The sequence below is a fragment of the Leiobunum rupestre genome, chromosome 2 (genome assembly GCF_980474605.1).
Source record: "Leiobunum rupestre chromosome 2, qqLeiRupe1.1.hap1, whole genome shotgun sequence".
Lineage (NCBI taxonomy): Eukaryota > Metazoa > Arthropoda > Arachnida > Opiliones > Sclerosomatidae > Leiobunum > Leiobunum rupestre.
This window is the reverse complement of record NC_143385.1, coordinates 6,820,479-6,847,325: the sequence shown is the minus strand read 5'-3', so window position 1 is coordinate 6,847,325 and position 26,847 is coordinate 6,820,479. Positions and strand designations below refer to the sequence as shown.

The window sequence follows — 26,847 nt, the reverse complement described above, 5'->3', positions numbered from 1 at the left end:
TAACGAACCTAAATTGGCTCTAATAAATGAAGGGGTGGCTTACTTACGTTAAACATTTATTATTTTACCTCTTTATTAACGCTGGAGAGGTTCGGATTGAAATCTATGAACTCACCCACCAACCTACTGGGGCCGCCAATATCCTAAACTATCCACCTAGCGGCGACAGAACATATAACGCCATTTTTGGGGCCGGAAGAATAGAAAACCTTCAAATTTCCTTTACTTTTGCATCAACCAAGTTTTCAACTCTTCTCATCAAGTTATAGAAACCTTTTGAGGCGTACCTCCTAAGGCCAAATAATTTTATTAAAGTGTCGATAGACATCTTTGAAGGAATACCATTAGATGCTTAGACATTCAATGTTTTTTGGAGTTAGATGGCGCAAGTATCAATTGGTACGAAATTCAACTATCACAATAGTGTAAAAAGTGAATGTTGGGTCCCCTGAATTGGCCAGAAATCTCACTTAAAATTAAAATTTCTTTATGCAACCGATTAAGTAGTTCCGAAATGATTTATACTAACTAAAAATATAATTTTCAAACAAGTCGATCTTAATTTAAATTTAAAATTTACGTAAATTTTAAGTCTAAAATCTACAAAATTATTAAATAGGCAAATTACGCACTTGTGGGCCCCCTAGTGGCGAAATGAATTTTGGGCTATTGAGGATCTGATTTTGTCTATCGATTGACTTCTCAATGAACCTTCTAGGCCTTTTGGCGGACATCACTGTACGCCACTTGATCTTAGTAGACACAAATCTTTTAATAAAAAGCTCTTATGATATCGCCATATCAATTTGAGAATTTTAAGAATCAGAAAATTATGCATTTATCAAACCGATAGAATTTAAATGTAAGTGTTATCTCACATAATGTGAACGAAACTTTATGTTTATAAATAACAGATTTTTTAACAATGATTATTTTTATATCACCTGATTTGGCTGAAGATGGCTGGAAACTATAAAGTACACAAATAATTTGTTTCAACACAGTGTCTTATTAAATCTTTTATTATACATTATTTTCCTTTATTGAAGATCGGAAAAATAGTTTGTTAAAATTCACTATATTGTTAAAAACCGGTTACACTATGTTGTAACTCCTGAATAGAACACTGTTCTTGTCCATTTTCACTAATGATAATCGATCTCCGCATTTTGGGCGAAAGAGTGTCACGACTTCTCTTGAAGATGAGGAACGAGTGAAGTTCCGTGCCAGCGATCCATCAACCCCAGAAAGGCGAAATTATATTTGTAACTGGAAAAAGAAGAATTTCATTTTCAGAGCATTTTTCAATTTCAGAACATTGAAAATTCAATACTAGGGCTTTCATTTCTTAAATTTAAGTGCTCTGGTTTTTATATCGAAACGCTATAAATTTATAATTAAAAATATTGATAGAGGAATTTGAAAAGGGACATAAGAAAGTTTATTAACCCCAGCTTGAATTGAAATGTACCCCAGCATGGGTTAAAATCTACCCCACGTTGGGTTGTAAACCACCCCACCTTGGGTTGAAACCACCCCAACTTGGATTGAAATTTAATCACGTGTTTGGCCGTGCAGCTAGGTAAGAAAACTTTAGACCTGAATATTTTCGTCTGCTTGTATAAGACAAAATGAATGTCCCTCTTAGATATGAATTTTTCCAATGGAGAATTATTATCCTCTAAAAATTTCTTATCCAAGAGGGACATTCATTTTGTCTCATACAAGCAGATGAAAATTTTCAGGTCTTAAGTTTTCCTACCTAGCGGCACGGCCAAACACTCGATTAAATTTCAACCCAAGGTGGGGTAGTTTTCAACCCTAGCTGGGTTTAATAAAGTTTCAACCCAAAATCGAGTTTTATTTTTAATGTTTCATGTGTTAATTCTAAACAACCAGACGTGGGCAAAATTCTGAGTACTAAATAAACAGTGGGAATTCAAGTGTCGAAACTTTTTTACTTTTAAATAGAGTTATTAAAGGCGTTGAGTTTAACCGACGGATCTCTATGTGATCAAACTCAATCTTAGCTAAACGAATCCCGCTCTCTCCTCGTTCGCTCTCTCTTCAGTGAGCGAGCTTTCTCTAAACGTGGAGAGGCCACGAAGACGGGTAGGCGCTTATGGCGCGACGAACGAGTCTGTCGCGAACGAAGAGGGCTTTCGCTCCCTTTGATCGCTCTCGGCGCAGATTGAGAAAGCGCCCAAAAACCTCACCGTCGCGTTCGCATTCAGCTGATTTTTTATTGAACGATGGGGTCTCCTCTTTCGCTTCCATCTTTCCAATGAAATTCAGTTTTCAAAATAAAGCGTTTTATTTGACCTCGGTTTGGACACGGAGCACGAAAACAGTTTCGAGGTTTAACGGTTAATGGGCCATCTACTTAGGGTTTTCGGAATTAAATTTTTATTCTTTTTACGATAGTATTAACCTTTAAAATTTCTTAGAAAACATTTAACATAAATTTGAAATCGACCTTGAAAAGGTGCACGAATAAAAATTAGGTTTGGCGGTTAGAGCGTTATCTACTGGGATTTTTAGAGAAAAATGGCTTTTGGGATGCTGTTATGCAGGGGCGGCTGAAGGGCCGGGCAACCCGGGCAACTGCCCGGGGCGCCGGTTTGAGAGGGGCGCCGAAATTGAGTTGCGTTTGTTTAATCAAATTAACCATACTCAAAATATTTTTATCACCAAGCCTATTACTATTCTACGTTTCCTATTGAAATCTATTTAATCTAACTAACTAAGTTCATATTATTTTAACTCCATTCCTATATTATTGTTAAAATAATGCCGTATAATCACACTATGTCTCTTACTTAATGATCTGTACTTATAAATTTTTACTTCCGGTGAAACAATCAATTAAATATAAAATTTAAGTTGTATTTATAAATGTTGAAGCTAAATGTGTATTTAATGTTAGGCAACAAATAAGTATCTTTTCCTATTTTCAATAATCTTAGTCAACAATTTATTTAAATAAAGGGTGTTAAAAATTATCCTAACCTATTTTTTTTAAACTGCCCGCCCAATTGAGATAGGTTAAGACTTTTTAACCACAACTTAATTGAACAATCGGTTTCCAAATTAAATAAAAGAACTCGCAAGAAGGTCCGATATAGGAGGTAGAAGTTGCAGTACCGTTCTCCTCTCAGGGGGTTGACATAACAGCAGGGCCGGCTCAAGAATTTTTTGCACTCTTATGTTGAAACTAAATTAAACTACCCCCTCCAGAAAAAAAACATTACCATGTCAATGTTATAAATTTACCGTTTTCATAACAAAAAATAATCCCTTTGATCACTTTTTAAATACTTTGTGTAAACATATTTAATAACGTTTTTATGGTACATTGTCATTTTACATGGAGCTTGAAACACTACGTAAGGTAGTAAGACTAGTATACCTTAAGTACATTAATTATAATGTTTATACTGAATAGTATCACGGTTAATATATTTGAAATATAAGAATTAAGTTTACAAAGAACCCGTGAGTTAAAGATAAAAATAATGAATATTTTAATTTTTAACTCAAGGGTTGTCCTTAGTAAACTAAATTCTTTTATTCCTTACATTAATTGCTTTAACAACTTAATTAAAACACCATTGTGCGGGATTTTTTAAGGCCTACACTTATGAACTTTTTCAAAGCTGTCGCTTGCTTTTCTGCTTCAACGGCTTCTCTTCATTTTAAGAAATTTTAAAGGTTAATACTATCGTAAAAAGAATAAAAATTTAATTCCGAAAACCCCAAGTAGATGGCCCATTAACCGTTAAACCTCGAAACTGTTTTCGTGCTCCGTGTCCAAACCGAGGTCAAATAAAACGCTTTATTTTGAAAACTGAATTTCTTTGGAAAGAAGGAAGCGAAAGAGAAGGCCCCGTCGTTCAATAAAAAATCAGCTGAATGCGAACGCGACGGTGAAGTTTTTGGGCGCTTTCTCAATCTGCGCCGAGAGCGATCAAAGGGAGCGAAAGCCCTCTTCACTCGCGACAGACTCGTTCGTCGCGCCGTAAGCGCCTACTCGTCATCGCGGCCTCTCCACGTTCAGAGAAAGCTCGCTCGCTTAAGAGAGAGCGAACGAGGAGAGAGCGGGATTTGTGTAGAATAGATTAAGTTCGCTCGCTGATAAATCCTCTTTAGTTGATTTTGTGATATTTTAAGAAATCAATGTGTAATACGCCCAGCAAACAAAAAACAAAAATATTGTTTCTTAGCTTGCTTTTTTATTAAGCAAACGGACACGAATTTTTTTTTGGCTTACTTTTTGAACGTGATTTTTTACATCTAAGCAATCGCATCTTTTGCCCATGTTTGCTTTTAATGCCTTTCAACCGGTGCCCGGGTTACAATGAGCAGGAGGGTGGTGGGCCGGTGGCAAGCCCTTCATGCCACGCGAGCCAACCGCTCCCTATTAAACTTACTATTAACGTTAACCTAAGCAATTTTATTTGAACTCCAGTTGAATGTTAAATTTTATTTGTAGCTACTAATTTATTTACTCTATTCACTTTACCCTAGGAAACGTTTTGCACAGTTTCAAAGGTTCGTTCACACGTTCAAATATTTAAATTAAATTTAAATAAAAACGATGACGGTCAGACACATCCTAGTTACACAACTACGAGTGCGTCTTAGTTACGATTTAAAGCATTGTAATTAATAATTGATGTACCCTGGAAATTGTTTTGTATTTTATTTTTTTTTAGACGAAAGTAATAAAAATTACATTGGGTACAAAAAAATTATCCATTGTTGTTTTTCTTACACAAAAATGATGCGATTACGTCCCGAATAGCCACCAAATAAAGCTTTACTGTTCACATAACATGATCAAAACGTTGCACGAGCACTCGCAACGCTTAAGAGAGTACGTGTGAACGTGGCCTAGGTGTTAGTCTGTTTTAAATCGCTTAGCTGAAAAATTCGCACTCTTACTTGATGTGATGATAGTCGTGAGCTCTCGGCGAGGGTAGATATGGAATGCTGTATCCGCAGTGGATGATGATGCCGAATGGAGCGGTAATCAGAAACCACAGGACGAGCGTCGAAATGTGAGAGCCGAACAAAATGGCTCCCATGACTGTCGGTATGACGTTGGCCGTCACGTGCTCGATGGGGTGACAGTACATCGACGTGATACCTATCGGGGCCGTCCACTCGTGATGCATCTTGTGAATTGGACCGTAAAACATCCTCAAATGAAAGATCCTGAAAAAAAAACAATGGGGTTATATTAAGGTGAAAAAAATATAATTATAGTTTCGGTGTCACGTCTTTAAGTAAACAATTACCATCAAAAACTATTACAGATAAAACTTTCCCCGAGTGGTTAAATAGCTTTGGTAATTTAAAATTGAGTAGATAATGATATATTTTGTCATAATATAAGGCTATGTAGCGCTAGGGTATCCCTACCTATACCTAATCAATAATAATAATTCGAAATTTGGAATGACTTAACACTACATTCGTCGAACAAAGACTCTGGCCCGGGGAACCGCGTCACTTTCTCTATTGCGGTGAGCGATATAATTATTGTCAGTTGTGGTGTCTAGGGGTAAGCTTAAAATAGAAATTACAACTGGTTGAGGTTTGCCATGGAAATAAAACATTTAATAATAACACTAAAACAGATAATAAAAGCATTGCCAATTTACAAGAATACTATAGACAATAATTATTAGGGTAGTCGACTACCTTCGTCATAGACGGATATACAAAAGTTCCCATTAACGGGTAACTTAAAACGTACGGGTCAATAAACATATGATAAGAGTAAAATAATAAATATTTATAAAATAAAAATATACAGAACGATTTTACGGCATTGTCCGGGGATCCGAAGACTCGCTGTTAGTGACGATAGTTTCGCATTAGCGTTAGTTTTCTGAGATGGTCCGATATATGGTCGCACATTGCGCGTCGAAACTTTGTGTAGCGCGGCGAAGCCCCGATCTCACGATACATTTTCCGATCGCGGTCCTTAGTACACGGTTACCGTTTTCGAAGACATTTTTTGACTCTCTCTCCAACAAAATATTGAAGTCCCGGTTTTAAGGTCGGAGGTCACGTGGTCCTTGTTGAACGTTCTTCGTTCGGACCAATCCTCACCGTTCACAAGAATCCCGCGCTTGGAACTTCTTCCAATGACGCACCGTGGGAGCGACCACGGTGTCGCGCACCATCAAAGGGGTGACCCGCACATCGTTCCAAAATATTTATGACGCGAGATGGCGCCAGAGTGGCGGCCATCATAAATTAACGAAGTTCAGCAGAACTAACAATACCAAAAGAAAATAAGTTGACAGGGCGATACCAATTATATTTTCGCCCTGCCGAATGGGTAGTGGGATTTCCACGACCCCTCACAAAATATAAAATATGGCAAAAGGAATATATTGACAACAATATAGGCAAAACCTCAACGGGAAAATATGAAGCACTGGGTCTTCACCGTTTAACGCTAACGAAGGGGGGAACACTATAAGCCCAATAAAGTTGGTGCCGCGGCTCGACATAGATAAGGAAAGTGGAAGGGGACAATGGCCAGTAGTCCCCGAACGACTTTCAATAAGAAGGGGGGGTTTAGAAAGGAAGGGGTAAGCTCATTAGCCTGTCACCTGGACGACCGGCGTCCCGTTAGTTAGATGAGTTCGCGGAAGACAATTCGTAAACAGAGCCATAAATTTAGGATTGTAAGAAATGTTTTAAAAAAAAATCATCTGACCTTCTAAAAAATAATACTTAATAATTTTAGCGTTACAGCTAGTTCCAAGCAGGGGCATAGGAACGTTCTAGAAGTTGGAGGGGGCAAAGTGAAACGAACAGGGGTCTGGAGAATGGTTTTGAATTTTTAATGGAGTGTAGCTTCTCCGAATGCATGTGTACTGTTTAACACTATGTAAATTGGTGGGAAAAGACTGAAATTTAAACACAGTTGAGGTTCTATAAGCTTTATATGCTTTTAAAATGAGAATTTGAGTCTTTTGACCATAACGTTGGAGGGGGCAATAACATTAGTTGCCCCTCCTAGCAAAATTCTAAAGAAGGGCATTGCCCCCCCTGCCCCTCCCGGTTCCTACGCCCCTGGTTCCAAGGGGGTAGTAACTGGAGTAATCAGGTAAACAAATCGTAGATATAATCATGGGAATTTACGTAAGTTCCAAGGGGGTAGTCACTGGAGTAATCAGGTGAACAAATCGAATGTAATCACAGGAAGTTCCAAGGCTAGCTTCGCTTCTTTTACAAGTTAGAATTATTTAAGTATTATTTGGCACTAGAGTAAAGTGTACTCTATTCGTCAAAAATAGTTTTACAAGTGTAAATACAAAACTGGAACTATAGAAATCAAGAAAGAATTGCAAGATTCGAAGCCTTTTTAGCATCTTTGCGTAACTTACTTTAAAAAAATATACTAACACATGCGAGATCCTAAAGACTAGATAGTTATCGTACACGTTAAGCAATTGACTGGCTTCATTATATTACAATAGCAACTTAAATAATATATGAAAATGATAATTTATATCGGAACCTGTGCGTATAGTAGAACATAATTTCTTCGATTAAGGCGTAACCTAATAAGTGAATCGCAGCAATGTGCAACGGCGGCACAGTTTCAGATTCGTCAATTCCTCTGAGTTTCCGTAGCTTGTAGGAAAAATAGAGCACCGGAAGAGTGATTACTGTTTGATTGAATAAGACCTGTCTAGCAACTCCAAATACGGCACACATGGACACCTATTTAGAAAAATGAAACATTAAAACATGAACACTAGTTTGTTGTGTTACACTCACATTTGTTGCGCTTCTAGTTTCCTGGATTTTATATTTCGTTACAAAGCCTGGTTTACCCGTGAGGTCGATCAATGTGAACAAGGACCCAACGAACCAGTACCAACCCGTCCAATAGATACAAGAACCTGAAAATTGCATGTAACATTAATGCAACATAACACTTCAATAGAAAGCTTTTTTTGGAATTTTTAGAGAAAGAAACTAAGAATTTTTATCGATTTTGAAAATTTTATTTTTTACTGGTAGGTAGCAGAGAAAACGTTTCAATAAAAGTTTTGTACAGCATACTTAAGTTATAAATAATTTGGCTTCACATTATGCCAGGAGAAAACCCTGATTCTCTTCATTTACTCTTAGTGTCCGACGAGTGTTCAGTTTCAACGAACAGTGTAAATCCTCACCGTGGATTGCTCATCGTCATGAACTGCAAATTCGTCTTAAAATGTGGGTGGCTCTGCTCATTGATCGACTTATTGCAACATTTCTTCTGCCAAATCTTAGTTCTCTACCAAAAGTATATTCGACGGTACGGTTTTAGCATGACGGGATGCCACCACATAAACCTTGAGCTGTGGAAGAGTGTCTAAACGTTGAGCTCTCTCAAAGTGGCATTGGACTAAACGAACCCATTCTATGACCACCAAGATCCCCAAACATATTAACAAAGGACGTTTTGCTCTGCGGACTATGTCGAAGAGCTACACCCTAGCAGTGATTGACTTTCCATTCTTGACATTTTGAGACACGCTTCAACGATCTTAGACGATAATCGTCGCAAACAGAGGTATAATCGAGCCTCTTTTGTAAGTGTTTATTGAATAAAAAATGTTAAATTGTCTCTGTTTTCATCTTTCATTTTCTTAACCCCTAAGTCGAGTTCAAGTTTTTCGACCAGACCATCTTTATATCTTATAGAGTGTGCTCTCCAAATTTTTAATTGAAACATTTTCTCTGCCACATACCAGCTAAAAACGTGTTTTTTAAACCGTTTAAAATTATTAAATTTTTCTGAGATTTTCTAAATTAAGTTATGGATGTAAACAAACAATCAGACCTCTACTTTAGAATGTTGTTATTTAAATTTTAGATGAAGGTTTAATAATTTGAAGACCCACAAAAACTTTCTAACATGGAAAATTCTATAATTATGTTTTAAAGTACCAATTGAAAAGTCAAATGGGAAAATAGTGAATTTTGCTTGTTCGTGTTTTCTACTATTTAAATATTTAATTACGTCGAGAGATTACGTTTAGAGATTTTATTCCCGGTTCTAAATAGCTTCTCGATTATTTTCTTTAAAATTCTCCGACTCAACGATTTATAAAAATATTTAACATCTAAAATCTTGATAACGACCCAAATCACAGAAAATTCTGAAGAAGCTTTAATCTGAAGTGATAATTCTACAGTCAGACGTCAACAACTATCTTTATAGGGATTATTCGCGAGACTTATTGAAATGGGGAAATTGCCACCTCATTTAATGCAATTAAATGTCGCTAGATGACGTCATGGGCATAATAATACGGTTTTTAGTACAGCGTATTACATGGGTATTAGCCAATGTTTTTAGTTCGGTTTTAATTTTAGCTGATACAAAATCTAATTGGAAAATTATGAAAATAAAATAGTCGAAAGTCAGTGGATGTTTATCGTATGAAATTATTTTATCTTACCAAACACCTCCATATAAATAGGTTCTCCACGAAAGGGATTTGATAAAATGTTCCACATAAACTGTAATAATTCGTTGAGGTACCAATAAAGCCAGACAAAATAACTGAAAGAAAATAAAATATCCGAATTTTAGATAAACAAAAGATTTTAGAATAATAATTATTATAATCAACATTTTAAAACATGCATGAATTAATGTGCGCAATTTTATGTGCAAGAAGAAGTGGGACCTAAATAAGTTGGTTAAAATATATATGACATTTCCCATATTTTAAATTCCTGTCATAGCAGATGGAATTATGTAATTTCCCTACATCCATCTTTCATGAAAACACTGAGCTAGGGATGAGTCGGGCCCATAGAGTTCGAAAAGAAATAGAGGGAAGATTAACGCGTTAAGTACCACTGTTTTTCACCGGGAAAATTCACCCCCCCCCCCTAGCGCATGCATGAAAGCGGAGATGGGCAGATTTTTGCAACGCCATCTATCCTTCTTTTATCAAATGACACTTGATTTTCAAAAAGGCATAATGTATTTCATTTCACCGCGCGTCGATGGCGCCACGTAAACGAAAGAAGAAACCGAAGAACTCGAGGGAAAACCCCTTAAACCAGCGGGGAGATAAATTGCAAACTCTACGCGGAAGGAGTGATTCCGAGTTCTTCACCCAGTGGCAAAAGCTGGAATCGAGCCCGTCTACTCTTGCTGCGAGGCGAATGCGCTAACCACTCCGCCACCCCGACCCAGCTCACGCCCGATAAATTTTTTAAAATTTTAAACTGGACCCGAACAGGCCCGATAAAATTGCACTTTTTATGTTGATAGTATACGCTTGTACTAAATGCTAGAGCGGCCTCCATATTAAAATTTTGTCAGTAGATAACGCTTGGAGCTCTTTGAGAAACGGCTAAAAATTAGTGAACGTGCCAAGAGCATGATGAACACGTGATAATGATAAGCTTTCTGTAAGTAGAAATTGGCTGTTGCGAATAAAATAGAAACTTGAAGGCCCGATCACTAATATACATTAAAAGACCAACCCGACCTGGTCCGATTTATGTAAATAGCCCAACCCCTACCTAGTTATATTTTATGTAAAAAGCCCAACCCCTACCTAGTTATATTTTATGTAAAAAGCCCAACCCGACCTGGTCAGTTTTTATGTAAAAAGCTCAACCCGACCTGGTCAGTTTTATGTAAAAAGCCCGACCCGACCTGGTTAGTTTTATGTAAAAAGCCCGACCCGACCTAGTTATTTTTATGTAAAAAGTCCGACCCGACCTGGTCAGTTTTTATGTAAAAAGCTCAACCCGACCTGGTCAGTTTTATGTAAAAAGCCCGACCCGACCTGGTTAGTTTTATGTAAAAAGCCCGACCCGACCTGGTCAGTTTTTATGTAAAAAGCTCAACCCGACCTGGTCAGTTTTATGTAAAAAGCCCGACCCGACCTAGTTATTTTTATGTAAAAAGTCCGACCCGACCTGGTCAGTTTTTATGTAAAAAGCTCAACCCGACCTGGTCAGTTTTATGTAAAAAGCCCGACCCGACCTAGTTATTTTTATGTAAAAAGTCCGACCCGACCTGGTCAGTTTTTATGTAAAAAGCTCAACCCGACCTGGTCAGTTATATGTAAAAAGCCCGACCCGACCTGGTTAGTTTTATGTAAAAAGCCCGACCCGACCTAGTTATTTTTATGTAAAAAGTCCGACCCGACCTGGTCAGTTTTTATGTAAAAAGCTCAACCCGACCTGGTCAGTTTTATGTAAAAAGCCCGACCCGACCTAGTTATTTTTATGTAAAAAGTCCGACCCGACCTGGTCAGTTTTTATGTAAAAAGCTCAACCCGACCTGGTCAGTTTTATGTAAAAAGCCCGACCCGACCTGGTTAGTTTTATGTAAAAAGCCCGACCCGACCTAGTTATTTTTATGTAAAAAGTCCGACCCGACCTGGTCAGTTTTTATGTAAAAAGCTCAACCCGACCTGGTCAGTTTTATGTAAAAAACCCGACCCGACCTGGTTAGTTTTATGTAAAAAGCCCGACCCGACCTGGTTATTTTTATGTAAAAAGCCCGACCCGACCTGGTCAGTTTTTATGTAAAAATCCCGACCGAACCTGGTCAGTTTTATGTAAAAAGCCTGACCCGACCTGGTTAGTTTTATGTAAAAATCCAGACCCGACCTGGTTATATTTTATGTAAAAAGCCCAACCCGACCTGGTCAGTTTTTATGTAAAAAGCTCAACCCGACCTGGTCAGTTTTATGTAAAAAGCCCGACCCGACCTGGTTAGTTTTATGTAAAAAGCCCGACCCGACCTAGTTATTTTTATGTAAAAAGTCCGACCCGACCTGGTCAGTTTTTATGTAAAAAGCCCAACCCGACCTGGTTAAATTTTATGTAAAAAGCCCGACCCGACCTAGTTATTTTTATGTAAAAAGCCCGACCCGACCTGGTCAGTTTTTATGTAAAAATCCCGACCGAACCTGGTCAGTTTTATGTAAAAAGCCTGACCCGACCTGGTTAGTTTTATGTAAAAATCCAGACCCGACCTAGTTATATTTTATGTAAAAAGCCCAACCCGACCTGGTCAGTTTTTATGTAAAAAGCTCAACCCGACCTGGTCAGTTTTATGTAAAAAGCCCGACCCGACCTGGTTAGTTTTATGTAAAAAGCCCGACCCGACCTAGTTATTTTTATGTAAAAAGTCCGACCCGACCTGGTCAGTTTTTATGTAAAAAGCTCAACCCGACCTGGTCAGTTTTATGTAAAAAGCCCGACCCGACCTGGTTAGTTTTATGTAAAAAGCCCGACCCGACCTGGTCAGTTTTTATGTAAAAAGCTCAACCCGACCTGGTCAGTTTTATGTAAAAAGCCCGACCCGACCTAGTTATTTTTATGTAAAAAGTCCGACCCGACCTGGTCAGTTTTTATGTAAAAAGCTCAACCCGACCTGGTCAGTTTTATGTAAAAAGCCCGACCCGACCTAGTTATTTTTATGTAAAAAGTCCGACCCGACCTGGTCAGTTTTTATGTAAAAAGCTCAACCCGACCTGGTCAGTTATATGTAAAAAGCCCGACCCGACCTGGTTAGTTTTATGTAAAAAGCCCGACCCGACCTAGTTATTTTTATGTAAAAAGTCCGACCCGACCTGGTCAGTTTTTATGTAAAAAGCTCAACCCGACCTGGTCAGTTTTATGTAAAAAGCCCGACCCGACCTAGTTATTTTTATGTAAAAAGTCCGACCCGACCTGGTCAGTTTTTATGTAAAAAGCTCAACCCGACCTGGTCAGTTTTATGTAAAAAGCCCGACCCGACCTGGTTAGTTTTATGTAAAAAGCCCGACCCGACCTAGTTATTTTTATGTAAAAAGTCCGACCCGACCTGGTCAGTTTTTATGTAAAAAGCTCAACCCGACCTGGTCAGTTTTATGTAAAAAACCCGACCCGACCTGGTTAGTTTTATGTAAAAAGCCCGACCCGACCTGGTTATTTTTATGTAAAAAGCCCGACCCGACCTGGTCAGTTTTTATGTAAAAATCCCGACCGAACCTGGTCAGTTTTATGTAAAAAGCCTGACCCGACCTGGTTAGTTTTATGTAAAAATCCAGACCCGACCTGGTTATATTTTATGTAAAAAGCCCGACCCGACCGGCCAGTTTCTATGAAAAAAGCCCCACCCGACCTGGTCAGTTTTTATGTAAAAAGCCCAACCCGACCTGGTTAAATTTTATGTAAATAGCCCGACCCGACCGGCCAGTTTCTATGAAAAAAGCCCCACCCAACCTGGTCAGTTTTTATGTAAAATCCCGACCCGACCTGGTTAGTTTTATATAAAAAGCCCGACCCGACCTGGTTATATTTTATGTAAAAAGCCCGACCCTACCTGGTCAGTTTCTATGAAAAAAGCCGGACCCGACCTGGTAAGTTTTTATGTAAAATCCCGACCCGACCTGGTAAGTTTTTATGTAAAAAACCCAACCCGACCTGGTTATATTTTATGTAAAAAGCCCAACCCGACCTGGTCAGTTTTTATGTAAAAAGCCCGACGCGACCTGGTTAGTTTTATATAAAAAGCCCGACCCGACCTGGTTATATTTTATGTAAAAAGCCCGACTCTACCTGGTCAGTTTCTATGAAAAAAGCCGGACCTGACCTGGTCAGTTTTTATGTAAAATCCCGACCCGACCTGGTAAGTTTTTATGTAAAAAGCCCAACCCGACCTGGTTAGTTTTATATAAAAAGCCCGACCCGACCTGGTTAGTTTTATATAAAAAGCCCGTCCCGACCTGGTTATATTTTATGTAAAAAGCCCAACCCGACCTGGTCAGTTTTTATGTAAAAAGCCCGACCCGACCTGGTCAGTTTTTATGTAAAAAGCCCGATCCGACCTGGTTAGTTTTATATAAAAAGCCTGACCCGACCTGTTTAGTTTTATATAAAAAGCCCGACCCGACCTGGTTATATTTTATGTAAAAAGCCCGACCCTACCTGGTTAGTTTTATATAAAAAGCCCGACCAGACCTGGTTATATTTTATGTAAAAAGCCCAACCCGACCTGGTCAGTTTTTATGTAAAAAGCCCGACCCGACCTGGTTAGTTTTATATAAAAAGCCCGACCCGACCTGATTATATTTTATGTAAAAAGCCCGACCCTACCTGGTCAGTTTCTATGAAAAAAGCCGGACCCGACCTGGTCAGTTTTTATGTAAAAAATCCAACCCGACCTGGTCAGTTTCATACGTGGGCAAAATAGGTGACCTTCACCCTCCACCCCTCAGCCCTCTTTAGCAAAGTTTTTCACTCCGGCAGTGGCCCCTCCTCCCTCCGGAGTGCTAATCTCAACTCTGGCAGTTGTACCCTCCTCCCTCCGTAGTGCTAATTTCAACTTTGGCAGTTGCACCCTCCTCCCTCCGGAGTGCTAATTTCAACTCTGGCAGTTGCCCCACCTTCCTCCGGAGTTATAGTATCGACTCCAACAGTTGCACCTTCCTCCCTCCGGAGTGCTTATTTCAACTCTGGCAGTTGCCCCTCCTTCCTCCGGAGTGATAATCTCAGCTCTGGCAGTCGCCCCACCTTCCTCCGGAGTTATAGTATCGACTCCAACAGTTGCACCTTCCTCCCTCCGGAGTGCTTATTTCAACTCTGGCAGTTGCCCCTCCTTCCTCCGGAGTGATAATCTCAGCTCTGGCAGTCGCCCCTACTTTTTCCGAAGTTAAAATTTCAACTCCTGCGCTGAAGGATGATCAACGGAGGGAACTATTTTCTTACGGACAGTGGCGTACCTAGACCCTTTGTCGCCCGGGACGGATCACGAATTTTCCGCCCCTCTCAATTTCCAAAATGTTTATGAGTTCTGTGATAAAGCGAAAGATCAAAAATACTAAGCATACGTATTCATTCTGTCCAAAGGAACAAGAAGCTAGTAGCAACAGTCTCACTACGAGAAAAGACTAAACCTTAACCGTAGCCAGCGGGAGGCCATACATGGGACAACCTCCGGAGGGCTTTGCGGGCCTCATTCAAATTAACGTTATGCCCCCCCAGTCGTCCGATGTCCCCCCGGAGGTTTTCCCACGTATGCGTGATGCAGGTGCAGAGGGTGTAGTCGCACCTGGCCCGGCGCGGCTCAAGAACTTTAGCGGAATCGAAGATTTGTAATGTTTTTTCTGTCTATAGCTCAATAAACAATATTGTTAAAAGACGGCGCTACTAACTAATCCGCCAGTTTCAAATTGGCGCGTGGTATACCATTGCAAAAATCGTTCTAGCTACCTACTGATTTCTATGGTTAGGCCCGAATTTTTCCGGATGATTTCCCGGAAGTTTTTTTTTTAAATAAATTGAAATTTCATAATTAAATCGAAAGAAAATCGGAATTATACTTAATTTTGGAAGCGGAATTGACTGAAAGTAGTTTATTTTACCATTTCATTATCCCTTTAATTACTGATCGAAATAAATACGTTGATTAAGTTGGGTAAAAACTGCTAAAAGAAGGGAACTTTTACGAAGTCTCGAGCCCTGCAAATGCACTTTGCAACAGCCCCACAAAAGTTCAAACCGGCCCTGACGTTAACCATTACTAAAAACACGCCATTTTTTTCTTGAATGAATAATGCCGCCCCCTAGAAAATGCCGCCCGGGGCGGACCGCCCAAGCCTAGGTACGCCACTGCCTACGGAGGGGCAAAAGATATAGGGTGGTACTTTTGTTCCAGGTTCTGAAGGGCAAAAGGCCAGTGGCGAAGTGAGGTTATTTGGCGCCCAGGGCAAAACTCCAAAATTTGCGACCCCCACCTGCCCTAACAATAACTTTAGTATATAATCCAATATACGATTTAATACTGTGGGCGCCCCTTGTGTGCCCCCTGGCCAACAGCTCCCGGGGTGGATGCCCCCTGCCCCCCTCACTACGCCTCTGCAAAAGGCATAGTAGAGACCTCCGCTTCGGGCAAACCTCTGTAGGGCTTCGTAGGCCTCATTGAAATTAGCGTTATGCTTTCCAGCCCTTCGACGTTCCCTCCGTAGGTTAGCCAACGTGTGTGACTGCCAGGCTACGTCAATAGCGATAAATTTAATTGAAATATCCAAGTCATCAAATTTTTTCATTATGTGGCCAAATTAAGCATCTTTTTCACCTTTAGTAACGTATTGATTTTCAATGGGTCTTAGCTTTAGGCTCCGGAAAGAGATTCTTCGTCAAGGTTACACAGAAGCGGTGACAGTGTCATTGTCGTTTGTCGCTTTATATGTATGAACTACACAAATGTTTCGATACTTTTTTATAGTGCGAACAAGGTTGCAAGCGCTTTTAAGATTGAATGTTCAATAATGCTTATGCTCAATAAATATAGACGAGTGTCGTTTCTGAAACAAAACAACCAACCTTAAAAATAAACACATCCGCCCAAATCGCCTTTTTTTAGGTTATCCGCAATGCATTTACTCTGACTAAACTTGTACTATCTTTTGCCAATAATTCCTACCCCTTTCTACGCCTTCGGAATGGACAGCTAGGTGGGTATGTAGACCTTATGGTAACATGAAATTTCCCCCAGGGAAAATTGCAATGGGCATTAGTTTTGCCATGGCAACCGAAAATGTTTTTGACAACACAGTAGGTAAATTTTCCCATTCAAAATAACATGGGAATTTGAGCACTTCTTAGGGTCCTCCCTAAGAAAATTTAAAAAAAAATTCAAAATTCAAAACAAAAAAAATTAGATCTAAATTGACAAATGAAATTAATTTTATGTTATTTTGATGAATTTTGGTCAATTTGATAAAAATTTGGACCCTTAGAAATGCATAGATTCTCATGTTATTTTCAAAGGTCTACATACCCAGCTAGTCTCAACCAAATCGGTGATTATCACCTCGGGTATTCATTTGTAAGAAGTAAGCTCATGTAGAAAAATACTAATCGCCAGTTATCTCCCCACTAGTAAACGGGGTTTCCCCGAGATCTTCAGTTTCCCCTTCCCATAAAAACTTGCCGAGGATAACGGTAATAGTTAGTTTAGGGAGCTGTCGGCTAGCTTGCGTGGCATGAAGGGCTTAATGCCACCACCTTCCTACGCATTGTAACCCGGCCACCGGTAAATAAGGCGTTAAAAGTCGCAAGCTGACTAGGGCCTGTGGTGGTGCCTAGGGTATTAGCCTAGAAAAGTATTATTTTAAAAATATATCCCCTTCCAGTAAATAGAAATGAATAGCTCGCCCTGAACTTCAAGGCTCACCCCGATTGTGGAGGTCTACGGGTGCCCATACGTGGACAAAACTCCGGAGGGAACGTCGGAGGGCATAACGTTAATTTCAATGAGGCCCACAGAGTCCTCCGGAGGTGTTCCCATGTATGCGTGTGCCTCGATTCGCCCCTGTATTCTGTATAAATATATACCCTTTAAAGGGGGGTTGAGGTTCTAGCTTCGGAGGTTTGGGATCTTATTATGGACGGCACACCTATGTACCGGAGGGCTGAGGGGCTGAGGGTCCGATTAAGGAGGGCACACCTTTTCTCCGGAGGGCTGAGGATCTGATAACGGATAGCACACCTTTTCTCCGGAGGGCAGAGGGTTTGACTGCGGTCTGCACACTATTTCTCCTGAGGGCTGAGGGTCGGATTGCGGTCTGCACACCTTTGCTCCGGAGGGCTGAGAGTCTGCCTACGAGGGGTTACATTGGTGCTCCGGAGGGCTGAGGGTCTGCCCATGGAGGGTACACTGGTACTCCGGAGGGCTGAGGGTCTGCCTACGGGGGGGTTAAACTGGTGCTCCGGAGGGCTGAGGGTCTGCCTACGGAGGGTACACAGGTACTCCAGAGGGCTGAGGATCTGCCTATGGAGGGTTCACCTTTGCTTCGTAGGATTGAGGGACTAATGACATATTGCATAACGTTTTTCTGGATTGCGACCCACGTTTTAACGCCCTCCGAATAATTCATCCACCCTCAATTCTCATAACTATTGCAGTTAATTTTCCCCTCCAAACTCCAGCCAATATCGGAGGTTTTTCGTATTCCCTCCAGAACTCCGGAGGCCCCCTCCGGAATTTTGCCCATGTATGGTCAGTTTATGTAAAAAGCCTGACCCGACCTTGTTAGTTTTTATGTAAAAAGCTAAACCCGACCTGGTCAGTTTTATGTAAAAAGCCCGACCCCTACCTAGTTATATTTTATGTAAAAAGCCCGACCCGACCTGGTCATTTTCTATGAAAAAAGTCCAACCCGACCTGGTCAGTTTTAATGTAAAAAGCCCAACCCGACCTGGTTATATTTCATGTAAAAAGCCCAACCCGACTTGGTGAGTTTTATGTAAAAAGCCCGACCCAACCTGGTCAGTTTTTATGTAAAAAGCTCAACCCGACCTGGTCAGTTTTTATGTAAAAAGTCCGACCCGACCTGGTCAGTTTTTATGTTAAATCCCGACCCGACCTGGTAGGTTTTATGTAAAAAGCTCAACCCAACCTGGTCAGTTTTTATGTAAAAAGTCCGACCCGACCTGGTCAGTTTTTATGTAAAAATACCGACCCGTCCTGGTCAGTTTTTATGTTAAAAGCTCAAGCCGACCTGGTTATATTTCATGTAAAAAGCCCAACCCGACTTGGTGAGTTTTATGTAAAAAGCCCGACCCGACCTGGTCAGTTTTTATGTAAAAATCCCGACCGGTCCTGGTCAGTTTTTATGTTAAAAGCTCAACCCGACCTGGTCAGTTTTATGTAAAAAACCTGACCCGACCTGGTCAGTTTTTATGTAAAATACCGACCCGACCTGGTCAGTTTTTATGTAAAAAGCTCAACCCGACCTGGTCAGTTTTTATGTAAAAAGTCCGACCCCACCTGGTCAGTTTTTATTTAAAAAGCTCAACCCGACCTGGTCAGTTTTATGTAAAAAGCCTGACCCGACCTGGTCAGTTTTTATGTTAAATCCCGACCCGACCTGGTAAGTTTTATATAAAAAGCTCAACCCAACCTGGTCAGTTTTTATGTAAAAATCCGATCCGACCTGGTCAGTTTTTATGTAAAAATACCGACCCGACCTGGTCAGTTTCTATGAAAAAAGTCCAACCCGACCTGGTCAGTTTTAATGTAAAAAGCCCAACCCGACTTGGTGAGTTTTATGTAAAAAGCCCGACCCAACCTGGTCAGTTTTTATGTAAAAAGCTCAACCCGACCTGGTCAGTTTTTATGTAAAAAGTCCGACCCGACCTGGTCAGTTTTTATGTTAAATCCCGACCCGACCTGGTAGGTTTTATGTAAAAAGCTCAACCCAACCTGGTCAGTTTTTATGTAAAAAGTCCGACCCGACCTGGTCAGTTTTTATGTAAAAATACCGACCCGTCCTGGTCAGTTTTTATGTTAAAAGCTCAAGCCGACCTGGTTATATTTCATGTAAAAAGCCCAACCCGACTTGGTGAGTTTTATGTAAAAAGCCCGACCCGACCTGGTCAGTTTTTATGTAAAAATCCCGACCGGTCCTGGTCAGTTTTTATGTTAAAAGCTCAACCCGACCTGGTCAGTTTTATGTAAAAAACCTGACCCGACCTGGTCAGTTTTTATGTAAAATACCGACCCGACCTGGTCAGTTTTTATGTAAAAAGCTCAACCCGACCTGGTCAGTTTTTATGTAAAAAGTCCGACCCCACCTGGTCAGTTTTTATTTAAAAAGCTCAACCCGACCTGGTCAGTTTTATGTAAAAAGCCTGACCCGACCTGGTCAGTTTTTATGTTAAATCCCGACCCGACCTGGTAAGTTTTATATAAAAAGCTCAACCCAACCTGGTCAGTTTTTATGTAAAAATCCGATCCGACCTGGTCAGTTTTTATGTAAAAATACCGACCCGACCTGGTCAGTTTCTATGAAAAAAGTCCAACCCGACCTGGTCAGTTTTAATGTAAAAAGCCCAACCCGACCTGGTTATATTTCATGTAAAAAGCACAACCCGACTTGGTGAGTTTTATGTAAAAAACCCGACCCGACCCGGTCAGTTTTTATGTAAAAATCCCGACCGGTCCTGGTCAGTTTTTATGTTAAAAGCTCAACCCGACCTGGTCAGTTTTATGTAAAAAACCTGACCCGACCTGGTCAGTGTTTATGTAAAATACCGACCCGACCTGGTCAGTTTTTATGTAAAAAGCTCAACCAGACCTGGACAGTTTTTATGTAAAAAGTCCGACCCGACCTGGTCAGTTTTTATGTAAAAATACCGACCCGTCCTGGTCAGTTTTTATGTTAAAAGCTCAACCCGACCTGGTCAGTTTTATGTAAAAAGCCTGACCCGACCTGGTCAGTTTTTATGTTAAATCCCGACCCGACCTGGTAAGTTTTATGTAAAAAGCTCAACCCAACCTGGTCAGTTTTTATGTAAAAAGTCCGACTCGACCTGGTCAGTTTTTATGTAAAAATACCGACCTGTCCTGGTCAGTTTTTATGTAAAAAATTCAACCCGACCTGGTCAGTTTTATGTAAAAAGCCTGACCCAAACTGATCAGTTTTTATGTAAAAAGCCCGACCCGACCTGGTTATATTTTATTTAAAAATCCCGACCCGACCTGGGCAGTTTCTATGAAACAAGCCCAACCCAACCTGGTCAGTTTTTATGTAAAAAGCCCAACCCGACCTGGTCAGTTTTTATGTAAAAAGCTCAACCCGACCTGGTCAGTTTTATGTAAAAAGCCCGACCCGACCTGGTTAGTTTTATGTAAAAAGCCCGACCCGACCTAGTTATATTTTATGTAAAAAGCCCGACCCGACCTGGTCAGTTTTTATGTAAAAATCCCGACCCGACCTGGTCAGTTTTATGTAAAAAGCCTGACCCGACCTGGTTAGTTTTATATAAAAAGCCCGACCCGACCTGGTTATATTTTATGTAAAAGCCCAACCCGACCTGGTCAGTTTTTATGTAAAAAGCCCGACCCGACCCGGTTAGTTTTATATAAAAAGCCCGACCCGACCTGGTTATATTTTATGTAAAAAGCCCAACCCGACCTGGTCAGTTTTTATGTAAAAAGCCCGACCCGACCTGGTTAGTTTTATATAAAAAGCCCGACCCGACCTGGTTATATTTTATGTAAAAAGCCCGACCCTTCCTGGTCCGTTTCTATGAAAAAAGCCGGACCCGACCTGGTCAGTTTTTATGTAAAATCCCGAACCGACCTGGTAAGTTTTTATGTAAAATCCCGACCCGACGTGGTAAGTTGTTATGTAAAAGCTCAACCCAACCTGGTCAGTTTTATGTAAAAAGTCCGACCCGACCTGGTCAGTTTTTATGTAAAAATACCGACCCGACCTGGTCAGTTTATGTAAAAAGCCTGACCCGACCTTGTCAGTTTTTATGTAAAAAGCTAAACCCGACCTGGTCAGTTTTAATGTAAAAAGCCCAACCCGACCTGGTTATATTTCATGTAAAAAGCACAACCCGACTTGGTGAGTTTTATGTAAAAAGCCCGACCCGACCTGGTCAGTTTTTATGTAAAAATCCCGACCGGTCCTGGTCAGTTTTTATGTTAAAAGCTCAACCCGACCTGGTCAGTTTTATGTAAAAAACCTGACCCGACCTGGTCAGTTTTTATGTAAAATACCGACCCGACCTGGTCAGTTTTTATGTAAAAATACCGACCCGTCCTGGTCAGTTTTTATGTAAAAAATTCAACCCGACCTGGTCAGTTTTATGTAAAAAGCCCGACCCGACCTGGTTATATTTTATGTAAAAAGCCCAACCCGACCTGGTTAGTTTTATGTAAAAAGCCCGACCCGACCTGGTCAGTTTTTATGTAAAAATCCCGACACGTCCTGGTCAGTTTTTATGTAAAAAGCTCAACCCGACCTGGTCAGTTTCATGTAAAAAGACTGACCCGACCCTCCAAAAACGTCAATATCGAAAACGCAACCCGCCTCGAGGATGGTTTAAACCCGTTTGGCTGGTTCTCGCCAACCCTGCTGGGAACACGCTAAAAATTGTCTCCTAAGTTGAAATTAATATATTCTTGATATCACAAAATCGCTTTGATTATTTGGGAATTTGAATTGGACGAAGAAACTTGGATGATGTTATTCTAAAACGATGCTGTCAAGATGCGGTATTACTGTGCAGTTTCTTTTAAGGATTGGTTTGGCCTTTTGAAAAAATACGTTTTCGAAGCACTTCGTATATTTGCCTGCTTCAAACAGTTCCAGAAGCAAGGGCGGGAAAGAAAACCTGTTAGTTCGGTACTTAGTGTATGAATCGTACAATAATATATTTCATTTGTTACAATGGCTATTTCCTTTACTAAAATGCTAGATGCCTCTTGTGTTGTATCAAAAGCTGAACAAACAAAGTTTTTGATGCATGTGTGCTCGCGATATTATACAGGGTGTTTCAACGTTGACAGTCCTTTTTATTCTCAAAAACTACAAAACGTCGAGTTAAGATTTCAGGGTTTAGTTCTTAATTTATGAATTAGGGAATTCTTTTTAATATTTTGGCGATTTGGAAAACTATTTTTCAATGCGAATGTTGTATAGCACACCCGAAAACGTGAAAATAATGATGGTTCGGTTCTTTGGGGTCTATTTGTCACTACACCATAAGCTCGTGAAAACAAAGTTCGTACTGAAAAGCAATAGCTTTTTTCTAAATCTTGCTAAAAATGTCCAAAATTAAGGTGTTATCAAAATTTACAAAATATTACAACTCGTTATTAAGTTTAAAAACCAAGGTTAGTCTTTTTAATCAATATCTTGGTTCAACAATATACGTAAAATTTTAAAATTGTGATTTAAGCATTTGCAATTTTTGTTTCATTTAAAATAATTTAATTAATTGATGATAAAATATTAGGAAAACAACGTTTTTACTAGTACCATAACAAGTACCTTACCTGTTTATCAAAAATTGGCCATTTCCGACCAAACCAGCGTTTATCAAAAATTGGCCATTTCCGACCAAACCAGCTTTTATCAAAAATTGGCCATTTCCGACCAAACCAGCGTTTATCAAAAATTGGCCATTTCCGGCCAAACCAGCGTTTATCAAAAATTGGCCATTTCCGACCAAACCAGCGTTTATCAAAAATTGGCCATTTCCGACCAAACCAGCGTTTATCAAAAATTGGCCATTTCCGACCAAACCAGCGTTTATCAAAAATTGGCCTTTTCGACCAAACCAGCTTTTTGGTACGTTTTAAAGAATGTTTTAATACGTTTTAACTAAGGCATTTGGTCTACCATTAGCGGATGTACGATGAAAAAGTAAAATTTCAAAAATTATTATTTTTCTTGAATTTTATTATTAAATCTTACATTGCTTAATAAGTATACATTAACTTAAAATCGTTAATTGTAACGGCTCTGAAAATATCAAATTTACATTATGTCATGAACAAATACTTTTTTAGATAGCTTCTGGTCTCATAAAAAGAAGTCATAAACATATTTAAAAAAATAACCTAATGTATAGTGTTCCAAAAATACTGAATAATAAGTGTTTCATTAAAGCCGCTCTCGTTTATCATATATGCACGAGCCAGAGAATAAAATAGTCACACGTTTATGTTAGTTTTATTTGTAAGGATAAAGTTGATAGCGCACGCGCAATTTTTTCATTCGGTAGGCGCGTGCGAAATTGAACGAGCCCTTCAATATTGAAATATAAAGTAGCGCAGGCTTAAAAATATCACGCTTTTACAAAAAATCTTTGAATTAATTAAGTGGTCACCAGGGTCACTAACACCCCAAGCATTTAATTTTTAAACTGGCCCAGCTAATTTTTAAACTGGCGATTGGCCTGTGATAGTACCTTATTTCTCACACTGGTCCGGGCTCTCTGGATTGCTACTCTTGGCAATCGCTGAACAAGTTTTATTTAAGCGTCCATTGCAGATAAAACTACCATCATTTAGATTTGTTGTAATTGAAAAAGTAAAATTTAAAATGGACCGAAGATTTAAAAACCAATTGGTGGTACTTTCGTTAAATTAAACAAAACTTTGAGCATTTCATTTAATAACTCAAATTAAAATTTCATTACCTTTATAAAAGTAACCAATAGATAAATAAAATTTTCAGGAAAGGCAATATTATTTATTGGACACACGATCTAACGTTATATCAAATTGCAAATTGTGTTATTTTTCTAAAACAAATGTAAAGTTATCTTATATTGAAATATATGTATTGGTGCTCATTACCTCCTAAACTATATTTAGGTTCCTCTAAAATGACTTTATAATCGTGACCCGAGTAAAGGTAAATAGTTTGAGAAGGGTTCAAAATAACTCACCCGTCTCGCCTGCCTTCATTTTGGCTATTTTGAACTTTCGCTGCGGAATCTTTACACTCAAATGATTGTAGTCGTAAATTTGTATAATAATTTAAACCACCAGAACAGTTATGTTAAAATATAGTAATTTAATTACATCACGATATTCATTCTGTTGAACGAGAGCTGTCGGTATAAAACAACAAATGCTAGCGAATTGCAATTTGCAAGATATTTCAGCTATTTAAACTCGTGCCAATTAATAAATATTATTCGTACAAATAATAAATATGTATCAATATTATTCGTACAAATAATAAAAATGAATAAATATTATTCTTACAAATAATAAAAATTTATAAATGTTATTAGTACCAATAATAAAAATTAATAAATATTATTCGTACAAATAATAAAAATGAATAAATATTATTCGTACAAATAATAAAAATGTATAAATATTATTCGTACAAATAATAAAAATGAATAAATATTATTCGTACAAATAATAAAAATGTATAAATATTATTAATAAAAATAATGAAACTATGTAAAAATTATTCGTGCAAATAATAAATACGGTTTTACTTATTCTGAAAGAAAATTGAACTTACCTTGAATGATTGGAAATACAATAATGATGAGCTAATAGAAGAAAAGCCAGTATCGCCATAAAAAACGGATAGGACTTCTTTTGATTGGGATTCATTATTTGGAAAAGAGCACGTGATAATGGCATCATATTTCGCGTCACGAATAAAAGATGGTCCAATAACCGCGCAGTTAGGCGCAGAAATGATTTGTTGAAACGTTCTCTTCTCTAAGAAAAATGAAGTTTTTTTTTATTTAACTCGTAAATCGTGGGCAGCAATGTCATTGGACACTAAAAATAGTATCTTCCCACGCCGCAACTCCCGCGCGAAAGAACGTTTTCAATTGTGTGATTGCGATTTCAAGATTTCCCCTAATAACCGGATTAAAACCCCTAATAATAGGTACAAAATATTTTATTTTTTAGGTTTGAGGTTAGAGCACTTAGCCGCTCGTTGCGTTGTCGTGACTTCTACCTCCGCCGTTTGGAAAGGTTTGAGTCGATACGGAGGCAGCGTAGAGTTTAAATATTAGCGTACTTTTATGGAATTTCACGAAACAAGTAAGCATCAAACGATCGGAAAAGTCCAAAAACTGGGCCTTCGAAATTTGCTTATCGCTGAAGTTTTTTTTTGTGCTAAAAAAAATACGAAGCTATTTGATGGAGGGCTTGAAGCGTGAATTTTCTGTTTTGAAATAATTCTAGACCTTTCTTGCCGTCGGCGAATTACCACCTAAAGTAAAAAGACTCGTATTGGTTTTCAAGCGAAGAATAGCAAACGCTTCTTTAAATTTCTTTTGTTGTCGTAATTATACTTTTGGGCTATTTACATCTCGGTGTTATAAGAGTTATATTCTGATTGATCCTACGCTTTGTTATTTCGGTTTTTGATCGTGTGAGAAAATCGGGAAATATTCCAAATTTGATAATTTTAACTTAGTTGAAACTACTTTTAAATGTCGAATCTTCTCGGCACGGTAACGCGGTACCAGTCGACTCAAAAATTGATGGTACGAAAGTGCTAAGTTCCAGAATATTTTTAACTAACCATTAAAGATAGGTAGATAAAGAAACTTTGTATAAATTTAGATAAACAATTCTTTTCGAGAATGATTTTCTACGAAATGCCAAAAATTATTAATGATAAATTAAGCAGAGAAATTAACTGAATTATTTGGTGTGTTATTTTTTGTTAAGATTAAAACAGAAGTAAATGAATAGAAGTGACTAAAATATGGCGGAATACTGGAAGGTAATTTCATTAGTGGAAGCTAGTTAATACTACGATGAAATCCCGCCCCTTCTCCTACCTCGAACAAAATCAACTACGAAAATAATGGTATTTAGACTGCATCGTTTATTAGGAAAATACCACCAGAGGACAATTATAAAGCATATATTACTTTTTCACGAGTTGCTACTAAGTTATAAACAATAATTTGTGTTAATATTCACCTTACATCAAGCTAAATATTTCCAAACGCAAAAAATATAGTAAATCTTGAAAGTTTCCAAACTTGGCCAGACTATATTTATTTGGGGGAAGAAAAAATTTAAACACTCTGTAGCGCAATTTAAATTGAGCATCAATCATAGAAGAATTTTAATACTTGAATGGATGAAGGTATAAAATAATTCATAAGCCTCGTACGGAATCTTTTGACTTTTGGGAATGCGCGACTAACAATTGTAAATACGTAAACTAGCTTTTGGAAACGGTTTTAAACGTTCAAATAGAGCTTACATAACAATATAAGTCTAACAAGAAATACAGATTTTACCGTTATTAATGATATCATTGTTATATTAAATGATATCATTAATAACGGTAAAATCTGTATTTCTTATAATAATGTTAAAACGTTTGGGCCAGAATTGATCTATTTATATATATATATATATGTGTTTGTCCATTTGTATGTTTGTTTGTATGTATGTATGTCAGTCCCATTAATAACTTTCAAACGACGATAGGTAGGATGCTTAATTTTGCGCTTGTTGCAGCCTACTTCCAGGGCTAATAGGCCACACTTTGA

General features: G+C 38.8%; 1 protein-coding gene across 1 annotated transcript; it reads right to left on the bottom strand.

The window, feature by feature from the left end:
- Positions 1–1,119: 1,119 nt before the first annotated feature.
- LOC149955615 (fatty acid hydroxylase domain-containing protein 2-like) lies at positions 1,120–24,915 on the bottom strand. The gene is made up of 6 exons (XM_090164569.1): positions 24,834–24,915; positions 9,483–9,586; positions 7,807–7,931; positions 7,544–7,749; positions 4,945–5,217; positions 1,120–1,269 (listed from the first exon to the last, which is right to left on the bottom strand). Exons 1-6 carry the CDS (start codon positions 24,890–24,892, stop codon positions 1,185–1,187), a joined length of 852 nt encoding a protein of 283 aa, XP_090020695.1. The 5' UTR covers positions 24,893–24,915; the 3' UTR covers positions 1,120–1,184.
- Between the last annotated feature and the right edge of the window lie 1,932 nt (positions 24,916–26,847).